Raw genomic sequence first — 26,083 nt, 5'->3', positions numbered from 1 at the left:
CTTCAGTGTGTACAGCTAGTTCTGAGACAGTTCCACAAGAGCTTCAGTGTGTACAGCTAGTTCTGCGACAGTTCCACAAGAGCTCCAGTGTGTGAAGCTAGTTCTGAGACAGTTCCACAAGAGCTTCAGTGTGTACAGCTAGTTCTGAGACAGTTCCGCAAGAGCTTCAGTGTGTGAAGTTAGTTCTGAGACAGTTCCACAAGAGCTTCAGTGTGTACAGCTAGTTCTGAGACAGTTCCACAAGAGCTTCAGTGTGTACAGCTAGTTCTGAGACAGTTCCACAAGAGCTTCAGTGTGTACAGCTAGTTCTGCGACAGTTCCACAAGAGCTCCAGTGTGTACAGCCAGTTCTGAGACAGTTCCACAAGAGCTTCAGTGTGTACAGCTAGCTCTGCGACAGTTCCGCAAGAGCTTCAGTGTGTACAGCTAGTTCTGAGACAGTTCCACAAGAGCTTCAGTGTGTACAGCTAGCTCTGCGACAGTTCCGCAAGAGCTCCAGTGTGTGAAGCTAGTTCTGAGACAGTTCCACAAGAGCTCCAGTGTGTGAAGCTAGTTCTGAGACAGTTCCCCAAGAGCTTCAGTGTGTAAACTAGTTCTGAGACAGTTCCACAAGAGCTTCAGTGTGTGAAGCTAGTTCTGAGACAGTTCCACAAGAGCTTCAGTGTGTACAGCTAGTTCTGCGACAGTTCCACAAGAGCTCCAGTGTGTGAAGCTAGTTCTGAGACAGTTCCACAAGAGCTTCAGTGTGTGAAGCTAGTTCTGAGACAGTTCCACAAGAGCTTCAGTGTGTGCAGCTAGTTCTGAGACAGTTCCACAAGAGCTTCAGTGTGTACAGCTAGTTCTGCGACAGTTCCACAAGAGCTCCAGTGTGTGAAGCTAGTTCTGAGACAGTTCCACAAGAGCTTCAGTGTGTGAAGCTAGTTCTGCGACAGTTCCACAAGAGCTCCAGTGTGTGAAGCTAGTTCTGAGACAGTTCCACAGGAGATTCAAAGTGTACAGCTAGTTCTGAGACAGTTCCACCAGCGCTTCAGTGTGTGAAGCTAGTTCTGAGACAGTTCCGCAAGAGTTTCAGTGTGTACAGCCAGTTCTGAGACAGTTCCACCAGCGCTTCAGTGTGTGAAGCTAGTTCTGCGACAGTTCCGCAAGAGCTTCAGTGTGTGAAGCTAGTTCTGAGACAGCTCCATAAGAGCTTCAATGTGTACAGCTAGTTCTGAGACAGTTCCGCAAGAGTTTCAGTGTGTACAGCCAGTTCTGAGACAGTTCCACAAGAGCTTCAATGTGTGAAGCTAGTTCTGAGACAGTCACACAAGAGCTTCAGTGTGTACAGCTAGTTCTGAGGCAGCTCCATAAGAGCTTCAGTGTGTGAAGCTAGTTCTGAGACAGTTCCACAAGAGCTCCAGTGTGTGAAGCTAGTTCTGAGACAGTCCCACAAGAGCTTCAGTGTGTACAGCTAGTTCTGAGGCAGCTCCATAAGAGCTTCAGTGTGTGAAGCTAGTTCTGAGACAGTTCCACAAGAGCTCCAGTGTGTAGAGCTAGTTCTGAGACAATTCCGCAAGAGCTTCAGTGTGTACAGCTAGTTCTGAGGCAGCTCCACAAGAGCTTCAGTGTGTGAAGTTAGTTCTGAGACAGTTCCACAAGAGCTTCAGTGTGTACAGCTAGCTCTGCGACAGTTCCGCAAGAGCTTCAGTGTGTACAGCTAGTTCTGAGACAGTTCCACAAGAGCTTCAGTGTGTACAGCTAGCTCTGCGACAGTTCCGCAAGAGCTCCAGTGTGTGAAGCTAGTTCTGAGACAGTTCCACAAGAGCTTTAGTGTGTACAGCTAGTTCTGAGACAGTTCCACAAGAGCTTCAGTGTGTACAGCTAGTTCTGAGACAGTTCCACAAGAGCTTCAGTGTGTACAGCTAGTTCTGCGACAGTTCCACAAGAGCTCCAGTGTGTGAAGCTAGTTCTGAGACAGTTCCACAAGAGCTTCAGTGTGTACAGCTAGTTCTGAGACAGTTCCGCAAGAGCTTCAGTGTGTGAAGTTAGTTCTGAGACAGTTCCACAAGAGCTTCAGTGTGTACAGCTAGTTCTGAGACAGTTCCACAAGAGCTTCAGTGTGTACAGCTAGTTCTGAGACAGTTCCACAAGAGCTTCAGTGTGTACAGCTAGTTCTGCGACAGTTCCACAAGAGCTCCAGTGTGTACAGCCAGTTCTGAGACAGTTCCACAAGAGCTTCAGTGTGTACAGCTAGCTCTGCGACAGTTCCGCAAGAGCTTCAGTGTGTACAGCTAGTTCTGAGACAGTTCCACAAGAGCTTCAGTGTGTACAGCTAGCTCTGCGACAGTTCCGCAAGAGCTCCAGTGTGTGAAGCTAGTTCTGAGACAGTTCCACAAGAGCTCCAGTGTGTGAAGCTAGTTCTGAGACAGTTCCCCAAGAGCTTCAGTGTGTAAACTAGTTCTGAGACAGTTCCACAAGAGCTTCAGTGTGTGAAGCTAGTTCTGAGACAGTTCCACAAGAGCTTCAGTGTGTACAGCTAGTTCTGCGACAGTTCCACAAGAGCTCCAGTGTGTGAAGCTAGTTCTGAGACAGTTCCACAAGAGCTTCAGTGTGTGAAGCTAGTTCTGCGACAGTTCCACAAGAGCTCCAGTGTGTGAAGCTAGTTCTGAGACAGTTCCACAGGAGATTCAAAGTGTACAGCTAGTTCTGAGACAGTTCCACCAGCGCTTCAGTGTGTGAAGCTAGTTCTGAGACAGTTCCGCAAGAGTTTCAGTGTGTACAGCCAGTTCTGAGACAGTTCCACCAGCGCTTCAGTGTGTGAAGCTAGTTCTGCGACAGTTCCGCAAGAGCTTCAGTGTGTGAAGCTAGTTCTGAGACAGCTCCATAAGAGCTTCAATGTGTACAGCTAGTTCTGAGACAGTTCCGCAAGAGTTTCAGTGTGTACAGCCAGTTCTGAGACAGTTCCACAAGAGCTTCAATGTGTGAAGCTAGTTCTGAGACAGTCACACAAGAGCTTCAGTGTGTACAGCTAGTTCTGAGGCAGCTCCATAAGAGCTTCAGTGTGTGAAGCTAGTTCTGAGACAGTTCCACAAGAGCTCCAGTGTGTGAAGCTAGTTCTGAGACAGTCCCACAAGAGCTTCAGTGTGTACAGCTAGTTCTGAGGCAGCTCCATAAGAGCTTCAGTGTGTGAAGCTAGTTCTGAGACAGTTCCACAAGAGCTCCAGTGTGTAGAGCTAGTTCTGAGACAATTCCGCAAGAGCTTCAGTGTGTACAGCTAGTTCTGAGGCAGCTCCACAAGAGCTTCAGTGTGTGAAGTTAGTTCTGAGACAGTTCCACAAGAGCTTCAGTGTGTACAGCTAGCTCTGCGACAGTTCCGCAAGAGCTTCAGTGTGTACAGCTAGTTCTGAGACAGTTCCACAAGAGCTTCAGTGTGTACAGCTAGCTCTGCGACAGTTCCGCAAGAGCTCCAGTGTGTGAAGCTAGTTCTGAGACAGTTCCACAAGAGCTTTAGTGTGTACAGCTAGTTCTGAGACAGTTCCACAAGAGCTTCAGTGTGTACAGCTAGTTCTGAGACAGTTCCACAAGAGCTTCAGTGTGTACAGCTAGTTCTGCGACAGTTCCACAAGAGCTCCAGTGTGTGAAGCTAGTTCTGAGACAGTTCCACAAGAGCTTCAGTGTGTACAGCTAGTTCTGAGACAGTTCCGCAAGAGCTTCAGTGTGTGAAGTTAGTTCTGAGACAGTTCCACAAGAGCTTCAGTGTGTACAGCTAGTTCTGAGACAGTTCCACAAGAGCTTCAGTGTGTACAGCTAGTTCTGAGACAGTTCCACAAGAGCTTCAGTGTGTACAGCTAGTTCTGCGACAGTTCCACAAGAGCTCCAGTGTGTACAGCCAGTTCTGAGACAGTTCCACAAGAGCTTCAGTGTGTACAGCTAGCTCTGCGACAGTTCCGCAAGAGCTTCAGTGTGTACAGCTAGTTCTGAGACAGTTCCACAAGAGCTTCAGTGTGTACAGCTAGCTCTGCGACAGTTCCGCAAGAGCTCCAGTGTGTGAAGCTAGTTCTGAGACAGTTCCACAAGAGCTCCAGTGTGTGAAGCTAGTTCTGAGACAGTTCCCCAAGAGCTTCAGTGTGTAAACTAGTTCTGAGACAGTTCCACAAGAGCTTCAGTGTGTGAAGCTAGTTCTGAGACAGTTCCACAAGAGCTTCAGTGTGTACAGCTAGTTCTGCGACAGTTCCACAAGAGCTCCAGTGTGTGAAGCTAGTTCTGAGACAGTTCCACAAGAGCTTCAGTGTGTGAAGCTAGTTCTGAGACAGTTCCACAAGAGCTTCAGTGTGTGAAGCTAGTTCTGCGACAGTTCCACAAGAGCTCCAGTGTGTGAAGCTAGTTCTGAGACAGTTCCACAGGAGATTCAAAGTGTACAGCTAGTTCTGAGACAGTTCCACCAGCGCTTCAGTGTGTGAAGCTAGTTCTGAGACAGTTCCGCAAGAGTTTCAGTGTGTACAGCCAGTTCTGAGACAGTTCCACCAGCGCTTCAGTGTGTGAAGCTAGTTCTGAGACAGTTCCGCAAGAGTTTTGGTGTGTGAAGCCAGTTCTGAGACAGTTCCACAAGAGCTTTAGTTTGTACAGATAGTTCTGAGAGTTCCATAAGAGCTTCAGTGTGTGAAGCTAGTTCTGAGACAGTTCCACAAGAGCTCCAGTGTGTGAAGCTAGTTCTGAGACAGTTCCACAGGAGATTCAAAGTGTACAGCTAGTTCTGAGACAGTTCCACCAGCGCTTCAGTGTGTGAAGCTAGTTCTGAGACAGTTCCGCAAGAGTTTCAGTGTGTACAGCCAGTTCTGAGACAGTTCCACCAGCGCTTCAGTGTGTGAAGCTAGTTCTGAGACAGTCACACAAGAGCTTCAGTGTGTGAAGCTAGTTCTGCGACAGTTCCACAAGAGCTCCAGTGTGTGAAGCTAGTTCTGAGACAGTTCCACAGGAGATTCAAAGTGTACAGCTAGTTCTGAGACAGTTCCACCAGCGCTTCAGTGTGTGAAGCTAGTTCTGAGACAGTTCCGCAAGAGTTTCAGTGTGTACAGCCAGTTCTGAGACAGTTCCACCAGCGCTTCAGTGTGTGAAGCTAGTTCTGAGACAGTTCCGCAAGAGTTTTGGTGTGTGAAGCCAGTTCTGAGACAGTTCCACAAGAGCTTTAGTTTGTACAGATAGTTCTGAGAGTTCCATAAGAGCTTCAGTGTGTGAAGCTAGTTCTGAGACAGTTCCACAAGAGCTCCAGTGTGTGAAGCTAGTTCTGAGACAGTTCCACAGGAGATTCAAAGTGTACAGCTAGTTCTGAGACAGTTCCACCAGCGCTTCAGTGTGTGAAGCTAGTTCTGAGACAGTTCCGCAAGAGTTTCAGTGTGTACAGCCAGTTCTGAGACAGTTCCACCAGCGCTTCAGTGTGTGAAGCTAGTTCTGAGACAGTTCCGCAAGAGTTTTGGTGTGTGAAGCCAGTTCTGAGACAGTTCCACAAGAGCTTTAGTTTGTACAGATAGTTCTGAGAGTTCCATAAGAGCTTCAGTGTGTGAAGCTAGTTCTGAGACAGTTCCACAAGAGCTCCAGTGTGTGAAGCTAGTTCTGAGACAGTTCCACAGGAGATTCAAAGTGTACAGCTAGTTCTGAGACAGTTCCACCAGCGCTTCAGTGTGTGAAGCTAGTTCTGAGACAGTTCCGCAAGAGTTTCAGTGTGTACAGCCAGTTCTGAGACAGTTCCACCAGCGCTTCAGTGTGTGAAGCCAGTTCTGAGACAGTTCCACAAGAGCTTTAGTTTGTACAGATAGTTCTGAGAGTTCCATAAGAGCTTCAGTGTGTGAAGCTAGTTCTGAGACAGTTCCACAAGAGCTTCAGTGTGTGAAGCTAGTTCTGAGACAGTTCCATAAGAGCTTCAGTGTGTGAAGCTAGTTCTGAGACAGTTCCACAAGAGCTTCAGTGTGTGAAGCTAGTTCTGAGACAGTTCCATAAGAGCTTCAGTGTGTGAAGCTAGTTCTGAGACAGTTCCACAAGAGCTTCAGTGTGTGAAGCTAGTTCTGAGACAGTTCCACAAGAGCTTCAGTGTGTACAGCTAGTTCTGAGACAGTCCCACAAGAGCTTCAGTGTGTGAAGCTAGTTCTGAGACAGTTCCACAAGAGCTTCAGTGTGTACAGCTAGTTCTGAGACAGTTCCACAAGAGCTTCAGTGTGTACAGCTAGTTCTGAGACAGTCCCACAAGAGCTTCAGTGTGTGAAGCTAGTTCTGAGACAGTTCCACAAGAGCTTCAGTGTGTACAGCTAGTTCTGAGACAGTTCCACAAGAGCTTCAGTGTGTACAGCTAGTTCTGAGACAGTCCCACAAGAGCTTCAGTGTGTGAAGCTAGTTCTGAGACAGTTCCACAAGAGCTTCAGTGTGTACAGTTATTTCTGAGAGTGTGACAAGAGCTTCAGTGTGTGAAGGTAGCTCTGCGACTATGCAACACAAGCTTCAATGGAGCAACATTTTAGACTATTAACTAAAACGTACGAGGTGCTTGCATGGCGCACATTTTCAACTCAAGTATTTTAAAGTGCTCTAATATGTGATAAAGAAAAAGGGGCTCTGTAAAATAAATTGTTTGCCTGTACCACACAATTTGGACAATCAAGGAAGCTGGTATTGATTCCTCGTAATCTGGTTTCACATTTTGAGAACTAGCCACCAGATGAACATATGCTGCTTTCTTTCCTGATTTGGACCAAACGAGACGTATTTGGTTTTTATTCTTGGACAACAACGAGGAACACAGGCACAATCTTAGCAGGCCTGACTCAGGCCCCCCATACCCAACTTCCAGGCCAAAAAAGCTTTTATTTGGGGGATGTCACACCCCAAACACCCCTCTGAAGCTATGCCCCTGAAGACAGTGTGCAGTGTGCAGATCTGCTTTCTTTTTGCTCCGGTTTTATTGTAATGCTCTCCCTCGCACTCTTTTCTGTTGCACAGGAAAGGCAGATCATCTGTCAGTTCAATGGGAATGATTCCCAGGTGGAGTGTGAGCTGGGGAACCCCATGAAAAGAGGAAGCGAGGTGTGTATCCTGATTATTAATTCCACCCTCTCTTATCTCACACCGCAGCATACTACACCCACACTGCACGATTCCTGTACTCGTTACACTGTCCTCACCCTCACTGCATGATTCTAACACTCACCGCTCTGTTATCAAACACATCACAACACACTCAATAACTTCCTCACTCACAAGACTTCTTTCACACTCATCACACTACTTTCACAATCACCACAGGGTTCTCACACTTACCACGGCTCTCGCTGATCATATTACATCACACCCACTCAGTAACTCTCATGCTCATACACACACACACACACCACTCTGTGTTCAAACTCACACCTTACCACTACTACAAGATTTTCACATGTACTGCTGTTCTTGCCGCATAATTCTCACTCACCACACTGCCCTCAAACACATCACAACACACTTACTGTATAACTCTAACGTACAACACACCACTCCTACACATCACACCATACCCACAGCTTAGTACTCATGCTTCTCACACTATTCTCACACTCACTGCATGACTTGGACACTCAGAATATGCTCTCCCACTCACTGAATGACTCTCATACTTACCACATATCTCCCACACTCATCACAGTGCTTTCACACTCCTCCCAATGGTGTTGCACTCACTACGCGACACATACACTCACCATTTTGCTCACACTGAACGCTCTGTCCCATTCACTTTGCGTTCTCACAGTCACCATAATACACCACTCTTACACGGAACCGTTCGCACTCATGATATAGCTGTTACAGTCAACATATTAACAACACATTTAACTGTTCCCTTATTAATGCAAGCACACCCCACAGTTGATCAGCTTTTTTGTAAACGTGAACCAATTGCAAAGTTGATGGCGTGCCAACAGCCACACGGTATTGGCCCCTGACGGTGTAATCATGGAATCCTCCGACATTTCACTCTTTCCTTTAGGTTGTTGAAGGCCTGGCACCACTGTTTGGACTCCTCTGGGCTTTGTTGATATAAATTAGAACAATGGTACAATTTGCTGTGTGTTCATCCTATTCTTTATTTTTATTTTTTGGTAGAATTCTTATACAACTTTTTGATTTGCATTCTTTACATCGTTTTCATGTGATAGTACCGAACCATATTATCCCCACTAGTGTTTAATTTGTAAAACAGTAAGTGCTGGTGCCCACACTTTTGCGCAGACGCATATGGCCCGTGCTATTGAAGTTGCGGATGCTGAATACCAAAGCTGCACAGTCTTGATTTTACCTAAGGCCTCTTTAATGTACAAACAAACACTCCCTGCCCCTTTATCTCACTCTTGCAGGTTCTTTTTCATCCCTTCTTTCTCTCTTTGTCACTGCTCTGTCTTTCTCTTGCTCTTTCTTTTCCCATTTTGTGTTTTATCCTCTATTGCTTGGGATCAAAAACCGTTGAGAGAAAATAAGTGCCGGGCCCCGAAAGTGAAATCCCGGTGGGCCCCACCCGCAACCACCAACTCAATTTGAATACTGATACTTATGTTCATTATACCGATGCCACTCCCACTGCTGTGGTTAAAATCTCAACAAGTTACACTCACAGTACAAGCATGCACTCTAATCTTGACTCATATCCATTCAAGATCTAGCACAGTCACCACACTGTGCTCACACTGACCCCAGGACCCCCACATTCACCTCACTGGTCTCACACTGACCCCAGGAGCCCCAGATTCACCTCACTGGTCTCACACTTGCCAACCGCCATCATACTCACCCATTTAATCTTGCATTCATCCCACTGCCACCACACTCAGCCCACACTCCCTGTTTCCACCACTGATTGCTCCCAACACCACTCTAGGACTTCCACACAAAATCCAAGATTATCACCAACTACCCCGCCTCCACTATTTCCACCTATCTGCTTCACGTTCTCTGCCTGCCACCGTACATTCACTCTTCCTTGGACCAGTTGCATAGCTGGACCTTTGCCTGCCTGTGGCCATCCCTGCATTTGCCACCCCGCAGCGGCTCCTTGTAAGTGTGTGGGGGTGCTGGTGATTCATGCATTTGCCGCACTGTGACGGCAGCAGGTAAGGGGGGAGGTCACGGCCCCCAAAACTCGGACCGCCTCCCCCCCTTGCTACGCCACTGCCTTGGACCCCAACACTTCCATGTCAGTCCAGCTTTGGTTCCCATTCTTTTCTACCACCTTCTTTTCCTTTCACTAACCATGTCTCTGCCCGATTCGTGATGCTCAGCCTTTCTTCTCACCTGCCTCAGCTTTCTTTTCCCATCCTCCCACCCTCTCATTCTCCCTTCCCGCCTTCACCCCCTTTCCATTCACTATTTCTATGCTCCTATTCCTTTTTCCACCTCTTCCTCCATCCCTCGCCATCTTTCTCTTGCCCTTTTATCCATTCCTCCTGGCTCTTTCTTCATCTCTCCTGTACTCTTCAATTCTCCCCATATTATTTGCTCTAGATATCCCACTCCTCCTCAGGACCCATATTGTCTACTCTTCACTCCCTTAGCCTGTCCCTTGTGTCTCCACTTCTTCCCTGTATCTTTGCTTTCTCATTCTTCCTTTAATCTCATCTCTTTTATGTTACTCCAGCTCACTCCCACTCCTTATCTCCCATCCCCTCTCTCCATATTACCTGTGCTCTCTGATCCCACAGGTCGCCTTCTATCTTATCATCAGCAATGCTGGGATCACCCTGGAAACCACGGCCTTGGAGGTGGCCCTTCAGCTCTCCACGTAAGTCTGACCACTCAGCAAGTATAACTCAATGTCCTGCCACTAGCCTGGTTTAGCATTGAAGGCACTGTTCTTCTGGATTAGATAAGATTTCTGCCTGGCATTACCTGCCAGGAGGGCAGGTTATCCTACTTGGTGCCAGATAAAAGGTGTAGGACTAAACAACCAATCAAAACAGCCATAGAGGCTAGCATTAAATATAACCTTGACTATGCTGTCTGCTGTAACTGTGTGGACAGAGAAATAGCAAGCAACAGCATCCACCAAGTCGGAATCAAAAATTAAAACTAACAAAGCATTGCTATTATCTAGTTTGTGAGAACCCTGTGTAGAAAAACGTGGCAAGGAGCCCAGCTGCTATAACACAATGGCCAGTGAGTACTACACAGCCATGGCTCAGGCAGTCTGAATTTGTAGCATCAAAGTTGTTCAGACACATACCCATTTGCATGGCATGGGTCTGCAAATTTTGAGCGAGCTGTACTGGGTGTATGCTCCGGTCCGAGCCTGGCGCTCCGCGGACCTGCACCTGGCCTGTGTCCCGCGAGTGCGCAGGACAAGAGCAGGGGGCGCTCTTTCAGGGCACTGACACCTGCCTTCTGGAATTCCATTCCTCTTGCTGCCTGTGGCATGCAGGACAATTGGGCTTTCAGAAAAAGGATTAAGACGTGGCTTTTATCCAACCTTTAGCCTCACTGCCTCTCTGTCAACTTCTATCTGTTTTAGCGCTGGGATAAGTATGGATAACATAACATAACGTTTGTCCGCAAACACAACACAATATGTCACTGGTAATAGAGAGGCAGAATAGACCAGGCAATGGAGATCTATTGGTATCTTTCTAGATGCATTGAATTCTGAAATGTTGTATGGAATCAAGGATGAGACTCAGCGTCTGGAATGGGTTTGCATCAAATGTTGTTCACTTGTGTGATGGCTTCAGTGGAATGCAAGGGCTTGATTTCTGTGTTGTATGGTGGTGTGATGGCTTAAGTCAGTAATTTATGTTTTTTGATGGCTCATGTAGTGGCGTTTTCGTTTTGCTTTGTGATGTGTGTTATGGTACAAGTAGAATGGGAGGAGTCTGGTGCAGTACTGCATAGTCTTTTGACTATGACTGCAGTAGACTGGTGGGGTTGGTTCCAATATTCTATGATCTGGTGATTGCTTCAGTGGATTGATTTGGATGAGTAGATGTATTCTAGTTTACTTGTTTATTTGATATACTTCAATGGCAGACACCAATAAACGAAAGAATAAATGAAAAGTATTCTAATGCTTTGCAGCTACAAGGGAGAAGGAGCAACCCTATGTGTCAAAATTGCTTAAACCGACTCATAATCAAAAGTCTGGCATTCGAGGATCTAAGAGGACTTATTGGGGCATATAGACAAATCAACCTTTAAAGATATTTTAGGCCCTTGTAGGAAAAGGCACAAAAAATAAGTACTAATACTTTGAAGACGCTTCTTTTATGGCTGGACAACCAGTGAATGTCTCTGTACTATGAGGCAATAGAATAGTCTTTTAGTACGTTCAAGAGAAGTATAGCTGCAGCGTTCAGCACAGTCTGAGTCTGCACTTGCTGGATGAAGTACTTAGGAAGTTCCAAATAAAGGGCGGTCCAATAGTCCAATCTGAAGTGAAGCATGTGGTGGTGATAGACGCTATTTGAGATTTAAATGACAAGCCCTGGTCAAATGTGATGCCTTGATTGCTGATTGTTCTTAGCTGTGGTGGGAGTAGCTCCTAGTTTATTAGACCACCATAATAAGGACCAATTAGAATTGAATGAGAGAAATCTCAGTCTTTCTACCGTTCAACTTTCAGTAGTTTTGTTGCATCCAAGATGCATCCGCTGTGAAGCATGTCTTAAATGCATTACTTCTCTCAGTGTGTCAGAGTACCATAGGGTAGTTGGCTTACTGCAGGTGAGTTTACTATATTTGAATGGTGCGATGGAGATGACAGCAGATGATATCCAGATATTAAAAGCAGATACAGCTTCAGGTAAATCTACCACACAATCAATTGTCTCTTGCGCATGGCAATGGAAGAGTAAAACAAACCCAAGGATTAAAGAGTTATGTGGTTACTAAGCTCCTCAACTGGGAGAGAAGATTTGTCAGGGCCTTCCGAAGGCTTCTGAAGTTGAGCTTATCTTTTACTTATTTTAGTAACGTATCGCATTCTTTTCATCCGATGACTGAAAACCAGCAGTCCCCTTTTCAGCTTAGACAGGATTCGGAAATGACTTGCAAGCCACAATTGAAGGCTGTGTGTTAAATGATCTTGAATAGAGTGCAGAAGTTTGGCTCTGTACTGTGATGTTGTGTAATAGTTTCAGCAGAATGGCATGGATAGTTTCCAATGCTGCATAACCTTGAAATATTGGCTACAGGAGATTGGGTGGGCTGTTTCAGTATTGTATAGTATTGAATTGTGATGGCTGAAGAAGAGTATAGAGGCTACTTGCTGTGTTGAACGGTTCTTTTACAGTGAGAGAGATGAGTCTAGCATCATCTGGTCATAAAATTCTATCTGCAGTACTCTGTAAGTGTCCATTATTGTTTGGTCTTGTTATGGCTCCAGTAGAGTGTATGAGTTTGTTCCCAGTATCAGATGGTTTCAAGACTGCTTCCAATAGAATGCATGGGTGGGTCCAGTATTGTTTTGATCATGTAAGGGCTTCAGTAGAGTTGGAGAGGGTTGGGTATGGTATTGCTTTGTCATAGGGTTCCATATTCAGTGGATTTATTGGTGTAGGTCCAGTGTTTCATTGTCTTTTGATGGCTCCAGTGGAGTGAGAGAGGTTGTGTTACGCACTGAATCATCTTGTAATGGTTTCATTAGTTGTTCTACTATTGTACAGTCTTATGGTTTTGTCTCTAGTGTAATGGAACAGGATTGGTCGTTTTCTGTATGGCTTTGTTGATGTCTTCTGTTGAATGCAACTGGATGATGAAATGGGCCCTTTATTGCATGGCTTTGTGCTGGCTCAAGTAGAATGGAATGTTTTCTGTTCATGTTGTGTAGTCTTATGGTGGCTTCAAGAGAATGGGAGGTTATTGTATGGTTGGTGGTGGCTCAAGTAAATTGGAGGGCTTTGGTTCTGTGTTGCATGGCTGAGAATGGTGTCAGTAAAACAGAGGGGTTAAGTCCTGTTTTGTGATGGTGTGCTATGGCTACTGGGGGATAAGAGGGTGCCTACCTCTCCTGAATGCTCTTGAGATGACTCCCTTAAGATGTCTCCAGGGAAAGGTTGAGTGTGTTAATGAATCTTGTGATGGCTGCATTAAAGTAAAGGAGGTTGGTTCCAGTTGATAAAGTGTTGTCTCATGTACATTTAAAGGTGTGCTGGGGCTTATGTTTAACTGCCTAGTAATGGATCTCACTAGACAGAGGGTTTGGGTTCTGTGTGGTATGGTCTTTTAAGGAATGTTTTGGCCCAGCCATTTATAGTCCTACGATATGTTCAGTGGATTTCAAAAAGCAAGTTTTTATTTTGTACCCTTGAGCCTGCACTTGTTGCATGAGCTATGACTGGTGCTATCCATCACCTACTGTCTGTCCTTTACTCTGTTACAGAATCAGCGAACAGCCCAACCTGAAGCCAATCTTAGCCGTGGCACGGGTGGTCATCGAACTACAACTGTCTGTCACTTTGTAAGTACACTGACCACCAGTTGAATTCCTCTGGGAACTAGGGAGAACAGGAGGTGCGGGAGGTTACTGTCTGGTGCAGAGAGAGCAAAAGATGTGGGACAGTAGCATGGAAAAGCTGATAGCTAAATGGTGCTAAAGATACAGAAAGGGAAGGGAGACTGACACAAAGTGGAGATTGGAAGGGTGTGCATGACTGTAACAGGGAACCTCAAACAGATATCATGATCCAAAGGAACCATTGAAAAGAAGATACAAAAAGGACGTGAGGTTCTGCTGTATTGATGGAATGTAGAATGTTGAAGGAAGACATTAATCTGTCCCTGCTCCGCTTTTCCTCAGAGTAGATTTTTCCATTCTTACCATGTCTCCTCCTTACAGCTCTGCAACCCCAAACCGCCTCTTCTTCGGTGGCAACATTGTGGGTGAGAGTGCAATCAAGACTGAGCAGGACGTTGGCAGCCTGGTGGACCTCAATGTAACGGTGAGGATGGATATACATGAATGGTTATATGTATGGTTTTATTCTGTACGATTCATGGATGCAATCAGATTCACACCTGACCTCAGAGTTAGAGTCCCTCTACAAGGTTAAGATCCATTATTCACACTAGTTACTTTTAAGCACAGGAATTATGAGATGTATGTTACCAAGTTGGCCATTAGCAGTAGTTGGCCAATAGCAGTTAGGCAGTCAGGTTGCCTAATATACATATGGATCTGCCACCAAGCAACACAGTTGAAATTGTATGCTATGTAATGTATATGCAGGTAAACAGTAAGCATGTATGACCTATGAGTACAGAACTATGTGCACGTTTTGTGCATACAACTGTGGTAGGTCTGTTACATTTAACCTTCCCAGGCTGAGGTATGAATGTGCAAGATGGCTTATAGAGGTATAAAGTTATGAGGAGGAAGAATATATTTTGAGGTTCAGATAATGGGTTGAGTGCTCTATACCCTGCACCACCAAGCATTCTGTGTTCAAAGGCACACATCTAGAGTGGCTAGAAAGTACGTGGTAAATGGGAGCAGTAAACACTACAGAATGGACAATAAAGTGCAGATTTCCACCTAGTAAAACCAATTCAACAAAGTTATTTCCATTCTTTGTTTGCCCCATGCCAGCACCATGCTACTCATAATGGGGGCCCATGTGGGGAATAAATGCAGAAAAACAGAATGTGACAAGTCTTGACTAAAGTCACATCTTCTTTGTTGCCGAAATCTCTCTTTTGGTTGGGTTCCACTTCAGAACACATACTTTGTTTCATTTGGGACTTATGTGTGCCTTCTTTAGACTGAAATGTTTTGTATGTTACTGTACTCACTTTGGCCACTGGGTATGAGATTTATATCTCACCTCTGTCACTATATCCTTTAACTCTCTTATTTATTACACCCCTCATCATAATGCACCAGTTGACGTGCCTCTCTTCTTCGTTGTCCCACAAGACTTTCCTCACTGTTTTACCCAGTTCAGCCCCAAGATACACTTTCCCGTAGAAGTCTGTCAGAGTACATTCTTATTCTCTTCTTTCCAGGTTTCTAAAAGTGGTAGATCTCTGAAGACCCTTGGCTCGGCCTTTCTGAACCTGATGTGGCCTCATGAGATCAGCAACGGGAAATGGCTACTCTATCCAATAAGCGTCCAGCTGGAGGAGAGCCAAAGCAATGCCAAGTGCACACCAGCTAATGCCATAAACCCCCTTAATCTGGTAAGTCACAGATCTCTGTAAGAATTCAGGGGATGCAACTTTTTTTGCTATTGGGTGCTGTGCTTGATTGAGAACAGAAAAATGTAAATCAGTTCAGTCGACCCATGTCCGATAAGGTACCTTGCAAGTTCTTTCCAAGAGGCACTGGATATCTAGTAAGGTATTCACCAGTGGAAATGGTTAAGCTGATAAAGCCTTCGTTAGTAAGATTGGATAGTTGAGGTCATCACTGGTGGATCTGGGCTTCAATTAATGAAAGAGTTTGTAAACTTTTAGCCACTCCTAAAATGGGATTAAAACCCTACCCTGATTCGGTATTTGGTAGGGGCCTGTTGTAGATATCCTTTACGAATACTGAATTAGTACGATATATATATATATCAGTGTTTCTGATGAATACTTCTATCTGCATATTCTTCACCTGTAAATAATGTCAGATGCCCGACTGGACCCAGAAACTTCAAAGCTGTCACGTCTCCCTCTCTGTCGTAAGACGTCCCTGACCGAAGGCCCCTTTAGCCCCATTGGCTAACATTGGCCCCCTGCACGCTGCACCCGGCCACCCAAGTGCTGCTGGTGGTGCAATTTGAGTGCCTACCTAGACCTTGGGGAACCTTGGTCCTAACTCCCAAAACTCCCACTCGTAAGTCCAGTACTTACCTGTAAAACCGATAACCATTTTTCACCCATAGAATCCAATGTTACAAGTTTTTGTTTAAAGAATATTCTGTGTTGAACAGCTGTTTTGAATGGAAGAAAAGTAACTGTATCGTAAATCATGAAAAGTCTTACTTACCTTGTATTGTGAGATCCCCTGCGTGGTACCTAGGCTGATGTAATAAAAAAGTATTCCAAAAGTAATTACTGTGTAATTTAAACTGTTTTTTTAACCAATACAAACCTGTAACAATTGCAAATCAATACCCAATTGCACTTCCTGAAACGTTCTATGATTGAAAGTATATTTTACCTACCTGTACCAAGATCTGATTGGTTCTAGAAAATAAAACCTAAGTATACCTTTTTTATACTTACCTAATTGGTCTGGAGTCAGTCTCTGAGTGTGTGCCATCAGTCTTGAGTGAGTGAATACAATAAATGCTGAACACACCCTCGGGATAAGCCTAACTGCTCACCCACACTACAACAAAGAGAGCTGTTGGTACTCACCTAATTTAGCCTCTGCTATCCCTCTGGAAATCCAATCGACTCTGTGCACACTATACCCTACTTTGGTATAGTCTATACAGAGCCAGCTTCCTCCAAATTTCTTTCAAAATCCATCTTCCCCGGGAGAGAGAGCCCTTCACTCTCTGGATGTAAAGAGAGTGTTAAAGTTTTACCTAGTTAAAACAAAATCTATTAACAAATCACAACAGTTGTTCATCAATTATGGCAAGGTTCGCACAGGTCTGTCCACCTCCAAACAGTCAGTTTCCAGGTGGATTGTCTTTTACATCCTATGATGTTATCAGCTTGCTAATAAATCTCTGACTGTCAAACCCAAAGCACATTCCACTACAGGCAAGGCAGCCACAACTGCCTTGATGAGAAATATTCCATTGGCAGACATCTGAAAATCTGCTACATGGAGATCAGCCCACACATTCACTAGGTCCTTCTGCCTTGATACAGATGCTACAGCAGATGTTCAAGTGGGACACGCGTCCCTCAGAAATCTCTTTGCATAGCCACTTAGCTAATGTTTGTTTCTATCTACTCCACTGCTTCTGGGGGGATGGGTTTGATACTCTATTCAACGCTTATGACTATGCATGGAAATCCCCTACGAGAGAAGGTACAGTTTCTTATCAGTAACTCCATTTCTCTCATAGGGGTATTTCAATGATAGTCATAAGCAACCCTTACTCCTCCCTGGTGAAGTAAACAGACACGTTCATGCTCTGACGTTATTCAGCTAATACAGCCTTCAAATAGAACTGAGGTAACTGCCTCTGGCTGAGCATGTAGAGATATTGGAGGTTACACAGTTCTTAAAGACACAGTCTCCTTTTTTCTTTGCTTATAATGGCAGCCTATGGGCTACTTTGCACTGCACTTTTTCATCTCTCTCTCTCTCATAGCAAAAGGGTTTGTGAAGGATTTTTTTCAATGACCATGCAAAGTTATCTATGCATTAGGTGCATATTTCCTTGGATAGTTCCCTTTTTCCCCTTCAAGATTAAGAATTTTGTCCACTGTACCCTAGTCCATTAGGCTGCATTATGGCTGTCGTAAAGGCCTTTTAAAGGCCTTCCTAAAGAAAGGAGAACGTCAGCACTTAAAAAGATATATTGGAAAAACGGCTCCGGGGTTCCCCTTAGGCGGGCAGGACTATTCATCACTTATGGCAATTACGGAAATACCCCTACGAGAGAACTGGAGTTACAGGTAAGAAACTATACCATTTTCAGTGACAACAGTTCTCCAGTAGTGTATGATTCCAGCAAAGTAACTCCATTCATGAAACAGCTGATTTTATGGTGAATGCTGGAAAAACCTAATCTTTGCAGAACAGAAGTTGCATATTCAGGATCCTCAGCTGCACCTAACAGATACTTTCTTGAAGGAATGGGGCACTCCCCTTCAAGAGCTTAAACAAGCGTCCACTGCAAACCAGCAAGGACAGTCTTTAGACATAAATGTGCAAGAGTTAAGGCAAGTCATGCTTGCACTAAAATAATCCTTACCACGTAGCCAGAATTAGGAAGTCCTCATATGTACAGACAGTATGACCTATCTTCATTTTATCATTAAAGAAGGAGGAACGAGATCCCAGATTGTGTTCTATACAGTGCAATGCCTGCGTCCTATGTGTTGGAGTCCTTTCATCAGTGCCAGGTCTTCACAATGTGTGTGGACCTCCTAAGCAGAAAAGACACCAATTGTCATGAGTTGGAGAAAGATTCAAGACAATTACTTTTAGTGTTTCAGAAATGGGAAACTCCATTCTGAGATCTGTTCATAACTTTGAAAAGCACAAAATGCCACCTCTTCACAAGCAGGTGTTGGTCTCTAGGACATCAAAAGGATTTCTCATTAAGGGCCCTATTAGGATGGCGGACGGACCTGCGTCCGTCCGCCACCCCCGAGGAAGAGGGACTGTCCGCATGGGCAGCGGCGGTCCCTCCATGGGAATTAGGATGTGACCGCCACCCTGGCGGTCACATCCCCTACATTTAACATTGCGGCGGATGCTGCTTCAAGCAGCACCCGCCGCAAGGTTAAAAAGTGCATGTTGACCTTTGCATGCACGAAGCGGCAGGCACCGCGTGGTGCCTGCGCGGTGCCTGCCGCTTCGTGCACGCAAAGGCAGTAACCCCCACCCCCCCTTCACCCATGGGGGCCCGCAACGGGCCCCCAAAGAAAAGACCGTATGCCTTTCTACGGCGGAAATGCCGCCGCTGAAAGGCATAGGACCGCCGCCATCCTAATATGCCTGGCGGTGTCTGATAGACACTGCCAGCCATGTTAGAGCTTTTCCACCGCGGTCGGAAGGCGACCGCGGAGGAAAAGCTGCAGACGGAAAAAATATCCCCCAGCCATCCTAATCTGACGGGGGGTATTTTTTCAGTCCGCAGCGGTTAATCCGCATCCTCCGGGCCGGCGGTGGCTTCCGCCGGCTCGGAGGATTCGGATTATCTGCGATCATAATCGGCCCATAGTTTCTAGTCAGGAATATTTGCTTATGCCTTTCCACTAAATCTGTTGGTTCCCACTATTCTACGGAAAGCCAAACAGGTATTGTGCTGTCTCTTTGTGAACAACCCAGCAGGGGACGGACAGTTTTGGTACATGGATCTGTGCAATCTGTTGGTGAAAAAACAATCCAGTTAAAAGCAGACCATTACCTTCTAATGAACTACCGCAGCCAGGGGTTGCATCAAGTCTCAGTTTCCCTTCACTTGACTGCCTGGGTGCTTTAAACATAGAAGTCAGAGCTTTAAAGTTAACTCCAGAAAGCCTAAGGATTCGAGGAGCAGCAAGAGTTGAACCTGCTAATAAAACCTACATTTTAAAATGGAAAAAGCTTTGCATTTGGACAGAAGCAGACAATCTCAATCTGCTCCAAATGCGTCCTCAGGGTGTTTTGCCTTATTTACTTCATTCAGTTCATTCAGGATTATAGTACTCCTTATTTAGGGTTCACCTGACAGCCATTTTCAGGCACCTGTATCTCCATCGAAGCAATTTTTATTTTCCAGCAGGATTGTTAAAGAATGTATGGGAGTGCTTTTCAGAACATTCCCTTATCGAGTCAAATGGCCTCCTACTAGGGAATTGAGCAGAGTGTGCCTATCTGAACCTGTCCACAAATCTTCACAGATACGCCATGGAAAACACGTTTTTTCCCGGTGAAAGGTTTTGCGAGGCACTTCAGAGTGATCCGGGCCTTTTCAGTAAAAATACCCTCCATGAAAATCAAGCTTATGTTAGGCATCACTCCATGTTTCGTTCCAAAAGTTCCATCTCAATGAAAAAATGAATTTGCCATTGCCAATGTTCTTTGCCTATACTTCCACTCCAGATAGAGAGCTTTACATTATTGATATAAAATAATGTCTAACGTTTTTTTGATAGGACAAGCTTATTTTACAAATCAGACTATCGCTTTGTATCATTTGGGAATGCAAATAAAGGTTGCCAATCTGGGTAAGGTATTTTTGGATGTATTTTCATCATGCATTAATTTCTGTCATTCAAAAGCTGGAAGATCATCTGAATGCAAAATGAAAGTTGATTTGATAAGAGTCATACAACTAACATGAAGGGGATAGCTGGATGCTTGAGGTAATCTCAGCCACTGGCGAACGCTTGGGCTGCATTCCAGTCCATAATTTTTTGTCCACGATGCCACTGTAGACAGAGGTCTGCCTTATGCAAATCATTCCTGACCATCCTCCTTATAGGAACAGTCCATCCTAAACTGCCAAACGACACCACTCCCAGAAGGGAACACAACCAACCATAGTATACAGAGACAGCCTATTTGGGCCTCTTCAGTAGGGTGCAGCTTGACTCCTGTGGCACAGTGAGCCTAGGATCCGCATCTGTGCATACCCGTTGCGTTCAGGGCACCAACTACAACAAAAAAGAGACATGGTAGGTAAGCGCAACTGTTTACAGGAGTGCCATTCACAGATATATCCACACTGTTCTACACAATCTATTTCGGTAAGGTGCACCTCTTTGGTATTCTTCATTCAAGCATGCAAACCTATGAAATATCCAATGCTGGAAAATAACTAAAAATGACTTACCTGTAACTACAGTTCTCCAGCACTGGTATCTTTCATAGATTCATATGCAACTCACTTTTCTCCCCTTTGAGGCTCCTCATATGTTATGTAACGTGCTTTGAAAATTTGAGGAGTTAAGCCTTTGGGAGAGACTAAAGCTCTGTATCTGTACTCTTAATAGGTGAAAGATCGAGTCATAAAAAGAATGTGAATAAACCACAGGAAGCATATGGCTGTTTTGGTGTTGTTTGGGTGTATATGTACACTGCTACGTACATATTCTCTGACACTGGAGAATAATTCAAGCATGTGAGGCTATGAAAGATACTAATAGTGCAGAACATTATGTACAGGTAAGTAACTTTTTTTCTTATCCGTGCTTTATTTCAGAGCCTTTAAAAAAAAGATCAGGTCAGAGGCATTAGAAATTAATAAAATATACTGATTTTCATTTTAGAAATTTGGGAACTTTCCAATTAATGTTTCTCAACTATTTACTCTGATACAAGACGTATTTTCTAAAGTATATATTCCAACGTATTGCTTTTTCACCTTTGTATTCAAAAATGTTGACTGGATCCTTGTTTGATAACTCAGATGTTCGTTCTTTAGTGTTAGAAAATGGCTAACATTAGCACTGCTCTGCAAGACTTGAAAACTTTGCTGTGTCCCTGATGATCCATGCATGTATTTACTTTGATTATGTGTCCAACTGACTGAAGCATTCCTTTGTCCTCAAAGGTTCACATGTGTGTGTGTGTGTGTGGTGCTAAGTAGGTGTGTGTGACACTTTGTGTGTGCGCCTGCTTGTGTAAATGTGTGTATTTTGATGTCCAGCTTACCAAAGCTTTACTCACATTTGATGTCAGTCGCTGACTGACCAAAGAATTGTTGTGTACCTTGTACTTAAGGGCAAGGTACTGAGTGTGATCTAAACCTCCTCTCCTGTCCCCTCCAACAGACCTCCTCCTCCACATCAAGATCACGTCGAGACGTGGGGAAAGCTGAAAGTGATTCCGCAGCCCACTGGCCCATTGCATACCAATCGAGAAGGAAAGAGCTTACTCTGGTGAGTTCCTCAGTAATACAGGGATTCTTATCACCTAGACAGACTCTGCGCACACAGAGAGGTGCATATATTCTACAGAGTGTTATTTAAAAGTGGTAGTTGTGGCATCTGGACACTACTTCAATATGCTACCATGACCTGTGGCTTTACCTGGAGTCATATAATCAATCATAAAAGCATTGCTACAGTCTTCTTGGTGTCATATTATCAGTCATAAAACATCCCCACAGTCATGCTAGCCCATAGATTTCTACGGGTGATGCTGCCCACGTTTTCAGAAAGCTGAAAAAGTGAGATATGAATCACATTTCTTTAATTTCAGCATATTTAGTAACACATGTGTTGAATGAGAAACCATCAGATTTACTTCAGCCAGGTAAATTAAGAAAATACTGTTGTTCACTCACTAGAAAAAAAGCAAAAGATCTTTAAAAAAGTGCATTGATATAGTCGAAGAACCCACGCCAGCCTCCTGGACAGACCATGCTCTCATCAAGATCAGCATCCCTGTCCTAATCCAATGCACACTCCCACCTCTGGACCAGCCTTCAAAAACTGGAGCAAAATCACTGACAATGACTGGAACATGGCTCTCAACACCCACCAACCCGAATACTGCAAGAGCCTCCCCAAAGCCATCAAGAATTTCAACAATTGGATGTCCTTATGTGCTGACTCCCTGCTGCCCCTTAGACACTTCAATGCAAAAAGATCCAGCCCCTGGCTAGTTGGTAGATGGAGGAACTCAGGCTGATGAAACACCATTGCAAACAACTGGAGCGCAAATGAGGAATGAGCCAGGACAATACAGACAGGAGCACATTCAAACCCGCACTGAGATGCAACTACCTAATGATCTGGACCACCAAACATGCTTCTCTGACAGACTGCATAGATGTCAGTACCAACAGAAGCACAGAAATCTTCACTGTCACGAAAAATTTCACCTCACCAGTTGCTGCCTCCAACCCGATCACACCCTAACAAGACTTGTGCAACAATCTCTCTCAATTCTTCAGTAACAAAATCACCACCATTAACAGCAACTTCAACCTCAACCAGGTCCGATAGACCTTGCCAAATGCCGCCTGATCTTATCCAAGGTACTATTGTTAAACACATGCCCATTAATAACCCAGAAGAACCCACTGCTGCCAACATGAATCACTATGGGGCCCTTTCGGACCACTGACCCTATCATGCCTACACCACAAGACTGTAATCCATCAGTGCCATGCTCACACACATTCTGAATGGCTCCACCTCTTCTGCGACCTTCCCAGGTGTGTAGAAACATGCAGCTGTCCAACTATTGCTAAAGAAACCCTACACTGACCTTTCAATGCTCACAAATGACAGACTGATCTCCCCGCTACCGTTTCCGACCAAGGTCTTAGAGAAAATTATTAACATACACCTCACTGAATACCTCAATGGCTACCAACTCCTCAACACCACTTTGTGTGGTTTCAGATCCAACTGCCCTCATCGCTGCCACTGATGATATTTGCATGACTCTGGACTGAGGAGACATGGCGGTCTTCATCCTTCTGGACCTCTCTGCAGAGTTTGACAAGGTCTTCCACTCCATCCTCATCCAACGCCTACATTACATCGGAATCAAAGGACACACACTTTAATGGATCTGATCCTTCCTGACAGGAAGGACTCAGTCAGCCTGGCACTGTACATCACGGATGCCCTTAACCGCATCTGCAGTGTTTCGCAAGGGTCCTCCCTCAGCCCAACCCTCTTAAATGCATACACGAGCCCTCTTGCCAGCATCATCCACTTTCACAATATCAACATCCTCTTCTCCTCCAGAGACACACAGCTCATCCCCTCCCTCCTGTACCAGACCCCCAGTACCCAGATCAAGTTCAATGCCTGCATGACTGAAATCACCCACTGGATGTAGACCAACTGTCTTAAGCTGAACACTGACAAGGCTAAAATCATGATCTTCGGGAAGAACATTTTACTGTGGAAGTCCAACAGGGGGGCCAACATCACTAGGACTGAACATCCACTCCCACCATCCATGTCAAGAACCTCAGGATCATCATCAAATTTGGCATGGCCGACCAAGTCCCCGCATCATGCTTCCATACCCTGAAGATGCTGAGGTAGATTTTTAAATGGTCCCCGATTAGCACCTGGATCACCATCACACATGGACTTGTCACAGACAACCTGGACTACTCCAAGATCAACAAAAAACAAACCCAAAGACTGCAGACCATTTACAACTCGGCACCCAGAATAACTTTCAATCTGTCATGCCGCACTCATCACATCACACCGGAAGGAGCTCCACTGGCTCCCCATACACAAACACAACTCAATCTCCTCACACACACATTGAAGGCACTACCTCCTCCTCACTTCTTGAATTCTGCAAGATGCTGAAGACCTGGCTTATCGAGTAGTCCCAATAGGCCCTATGTTTGGCTAGACACACCTGCTCAGTGCCAGGATTCCTTCCCTAGTGATGGTGCGCTGTACAAATCTGCATAACATACCATATAGCTAACTATGATCAAATCTTCTCAAATAAAGAAATGACTTAATTTACCAGTTATGGAGTTACTATGTTTAAAAAATGTAAGACAAGTTTTACATGTATGTTCATAGCATGTGTAGCTGTAGATACATATGCTCTGCATACTCTTGCCATGTAGTGTTGGGCTCTGATGTTTGCAACTTGTTTTTCTCCAAAGAAGTCTTTCGAGGCACAGGGTATACTGACTCCGACCTTAGTTGGCAATGCGCTTGGGCACAGGCTCCATTGTTAGATTGTTTTTCCCACTATTGGGTTCAGTGCCTAAAAGAGCTGACCGGTGGGCCCACACAAGCATTCCACTCCTATGCCATGGAAGAACAAAGAAGCCAGCCTATCAGGGGGACAGCTGGTCCAGTCCAGTTTGGAGGCGAGCTCGCCCTCCGAGTATGAGGGAGAACAACAGAGCCAGAGGTTCAACAACACCTGAAGACCTTGACTGTGAGTATGGTCATCACCCATTCCCAATCCATGGCCTCCCAGCAACCTCATTGACAGGTAGAGCACTACCCCTGCGGTTGGTCATCAAGCCCAGAGACTCAGCACTGCCATGGTCGGCACCGACAGAAGCCTTCAGAGCTGACAATCCTCCCCTCTCCGACCACAAAGGCCCCACATAAACTTCAGCTACCCTCGAAGCCGATGGGTTCGTCGACTCTAGCACTGACGCCGAAACCAAATCCTACATTGGCACTGAAGCTGACCTCATCACCCGTACTGAAGGCAACATCCATAACAAAGACCCTAAAGACATTGAAGAACCACCCAGTAATTAAAGCTCCCTCGACAGCGGACTCTAACGACTTGGAGCAACACATTCTCCAATGTTTGCAGGACAAGATATATTCTCAGCAAGAGCAGCTCTTTATCTATCCACAAAATGGAAGAATCCCCCGAACCTGCCACTGAAGAAGCAAGAGACCTTTCCAAGGAAGAGGAAGTTATCTTTTGAGGCGCAAATTGCCTTGAAACTTTCATGTTCTTCAAAGCACTAGAAACATAAGGACACAGCCATTAGCCCCCTCCCTCCTCGATCTCGTCCTCTTCCTACTCCCTCACCACAACCGCCTCCAGTACCACCACATGTTCCCCTTTTAACTTCTCCAGAGGGAGTCACCACACTTTTACTATGGGGAGGGCATCCCTCTATATCAAGCTGAACCGTACAATGCTCCTTATGAGCCTGAGCCCAGATTTGACCCATGGGACGACTATGATGTCGATCCCCCAGGTAACACAGATCCCGATCTGTACCCAACTAAAACTTCCCTGCTGATTACACCACCGCATGACATAATGTTATACATAGGGCTACTACTTTTCATAAAGTAGACATGCACATCATCCAAGAAGACAATGAATTTTTGTTTCAAACACTGGCTAAGCAGTGATGGCTTCTCTGCAAAAGCAGAGAAGCGTAGCCCCACTGCACTAAAGAAGTGCATTGGAACAAATAAAATGATAATAACTGAAGTTATTATCATTTATATATTTTGTATTACATTTGCCACCAGGTTAGGGTGGGGTGGGGCTGGGGCTCCGTGACATCGGGTAGGAGGAGTGGCTGCTGCTGCACCTAAAATGCATGTGACTGTTTGGCTGGCCGTCTCAGGCCGACCGAACAGTCATGCGCACTTTGCATATTCTCCACCCTGACCGCATTGCATCCTGGGTGGAGACCATGCCCAGACTCCCACTCCCTATCTGCGTGCCGAACCATGGCACTCAGACCAATCATAATGCTGCTATCATCAGCATTGTGATTGGCCAGGGGAGTCTGGAAGTCTGGGTGCTTCCCTATCCTGCTTCCTGCGGAGAGAGGTATCACCTGGCGACGGCGACCAGTAGGTAAGTTTTCTTCATTTTAATTTCCTAACCCTACCCACTTTCCCCCACTACCCATCCCTACCAGCTGCCACTGTGGCTAAGACACAATGCACTCTCCAGATTTTACTGATGCTAAAAGGGATGCTTAAGGCCGCGACCAAGACATTCAAAGAGACAATCAAGGCATGGTTCATCACACCTAGGATCAACCAAAAATTCAAACCCTCAA

General features: G+C 45.2%; 1 protein-coding gene across 5 annotated transcripts in view; it reads left to right on the top strand.

Annotated features, from left to right (window-relative positions):
* Positions 1-26,083, top strand: part of ITGA7 (integrin subunit alpha 7) — a 281,940-nt gene that overhangs the window by 219,255 nt on the left and 36,602 nt on the right. For all 5 annotated transcript variants that reach the window (XM_078689173.1, XM_078689172.1, XM_078689175.1 and 2 more), the window contains 6 exons: positions 6,966-7,049; positions 9,695-9,774; positions 13,363-13,440; positions 13,819-13,921; positions 14,985-15,158; positions 21,360-21,467. In XM_078689173.1, the coding sequence (XP_078545299.1) occupies positions 6,966-7,049; positions 9,695-9,774; positions 13,363-13,440; positions 13,819-13,921; positions 14,985-15,158; positions 21,360-21,467 (627 nt within the window). The remainder of the gene's footprint in view (positions 1-6,965; positions 7,050-9,694; positions 9,775-13,362; positions 13,441-13,818; positions 13,922-14,984; positions 15,159-21,359; positions 21,468-26,083) is intronic.

This window comes from Lissotriton helveticus, chromosome 1_1, assembly GCF_964261635.1.
Source record: "Lissotriton helveticus chromosome 1_1, aLisHel1.1, whole genome shotgun sequence".
Taxonomy (NCBI): Eukaryota; Metazoa; Chordata; class Amphibia; order Caudata; family Salamandridae; genus Lissotriton; species Lissotriton helveticus.
Note: the sequence above shows the minus strand (reverse complement) of the source record. Positions and strands in the feature narration are given on the sequence as shown.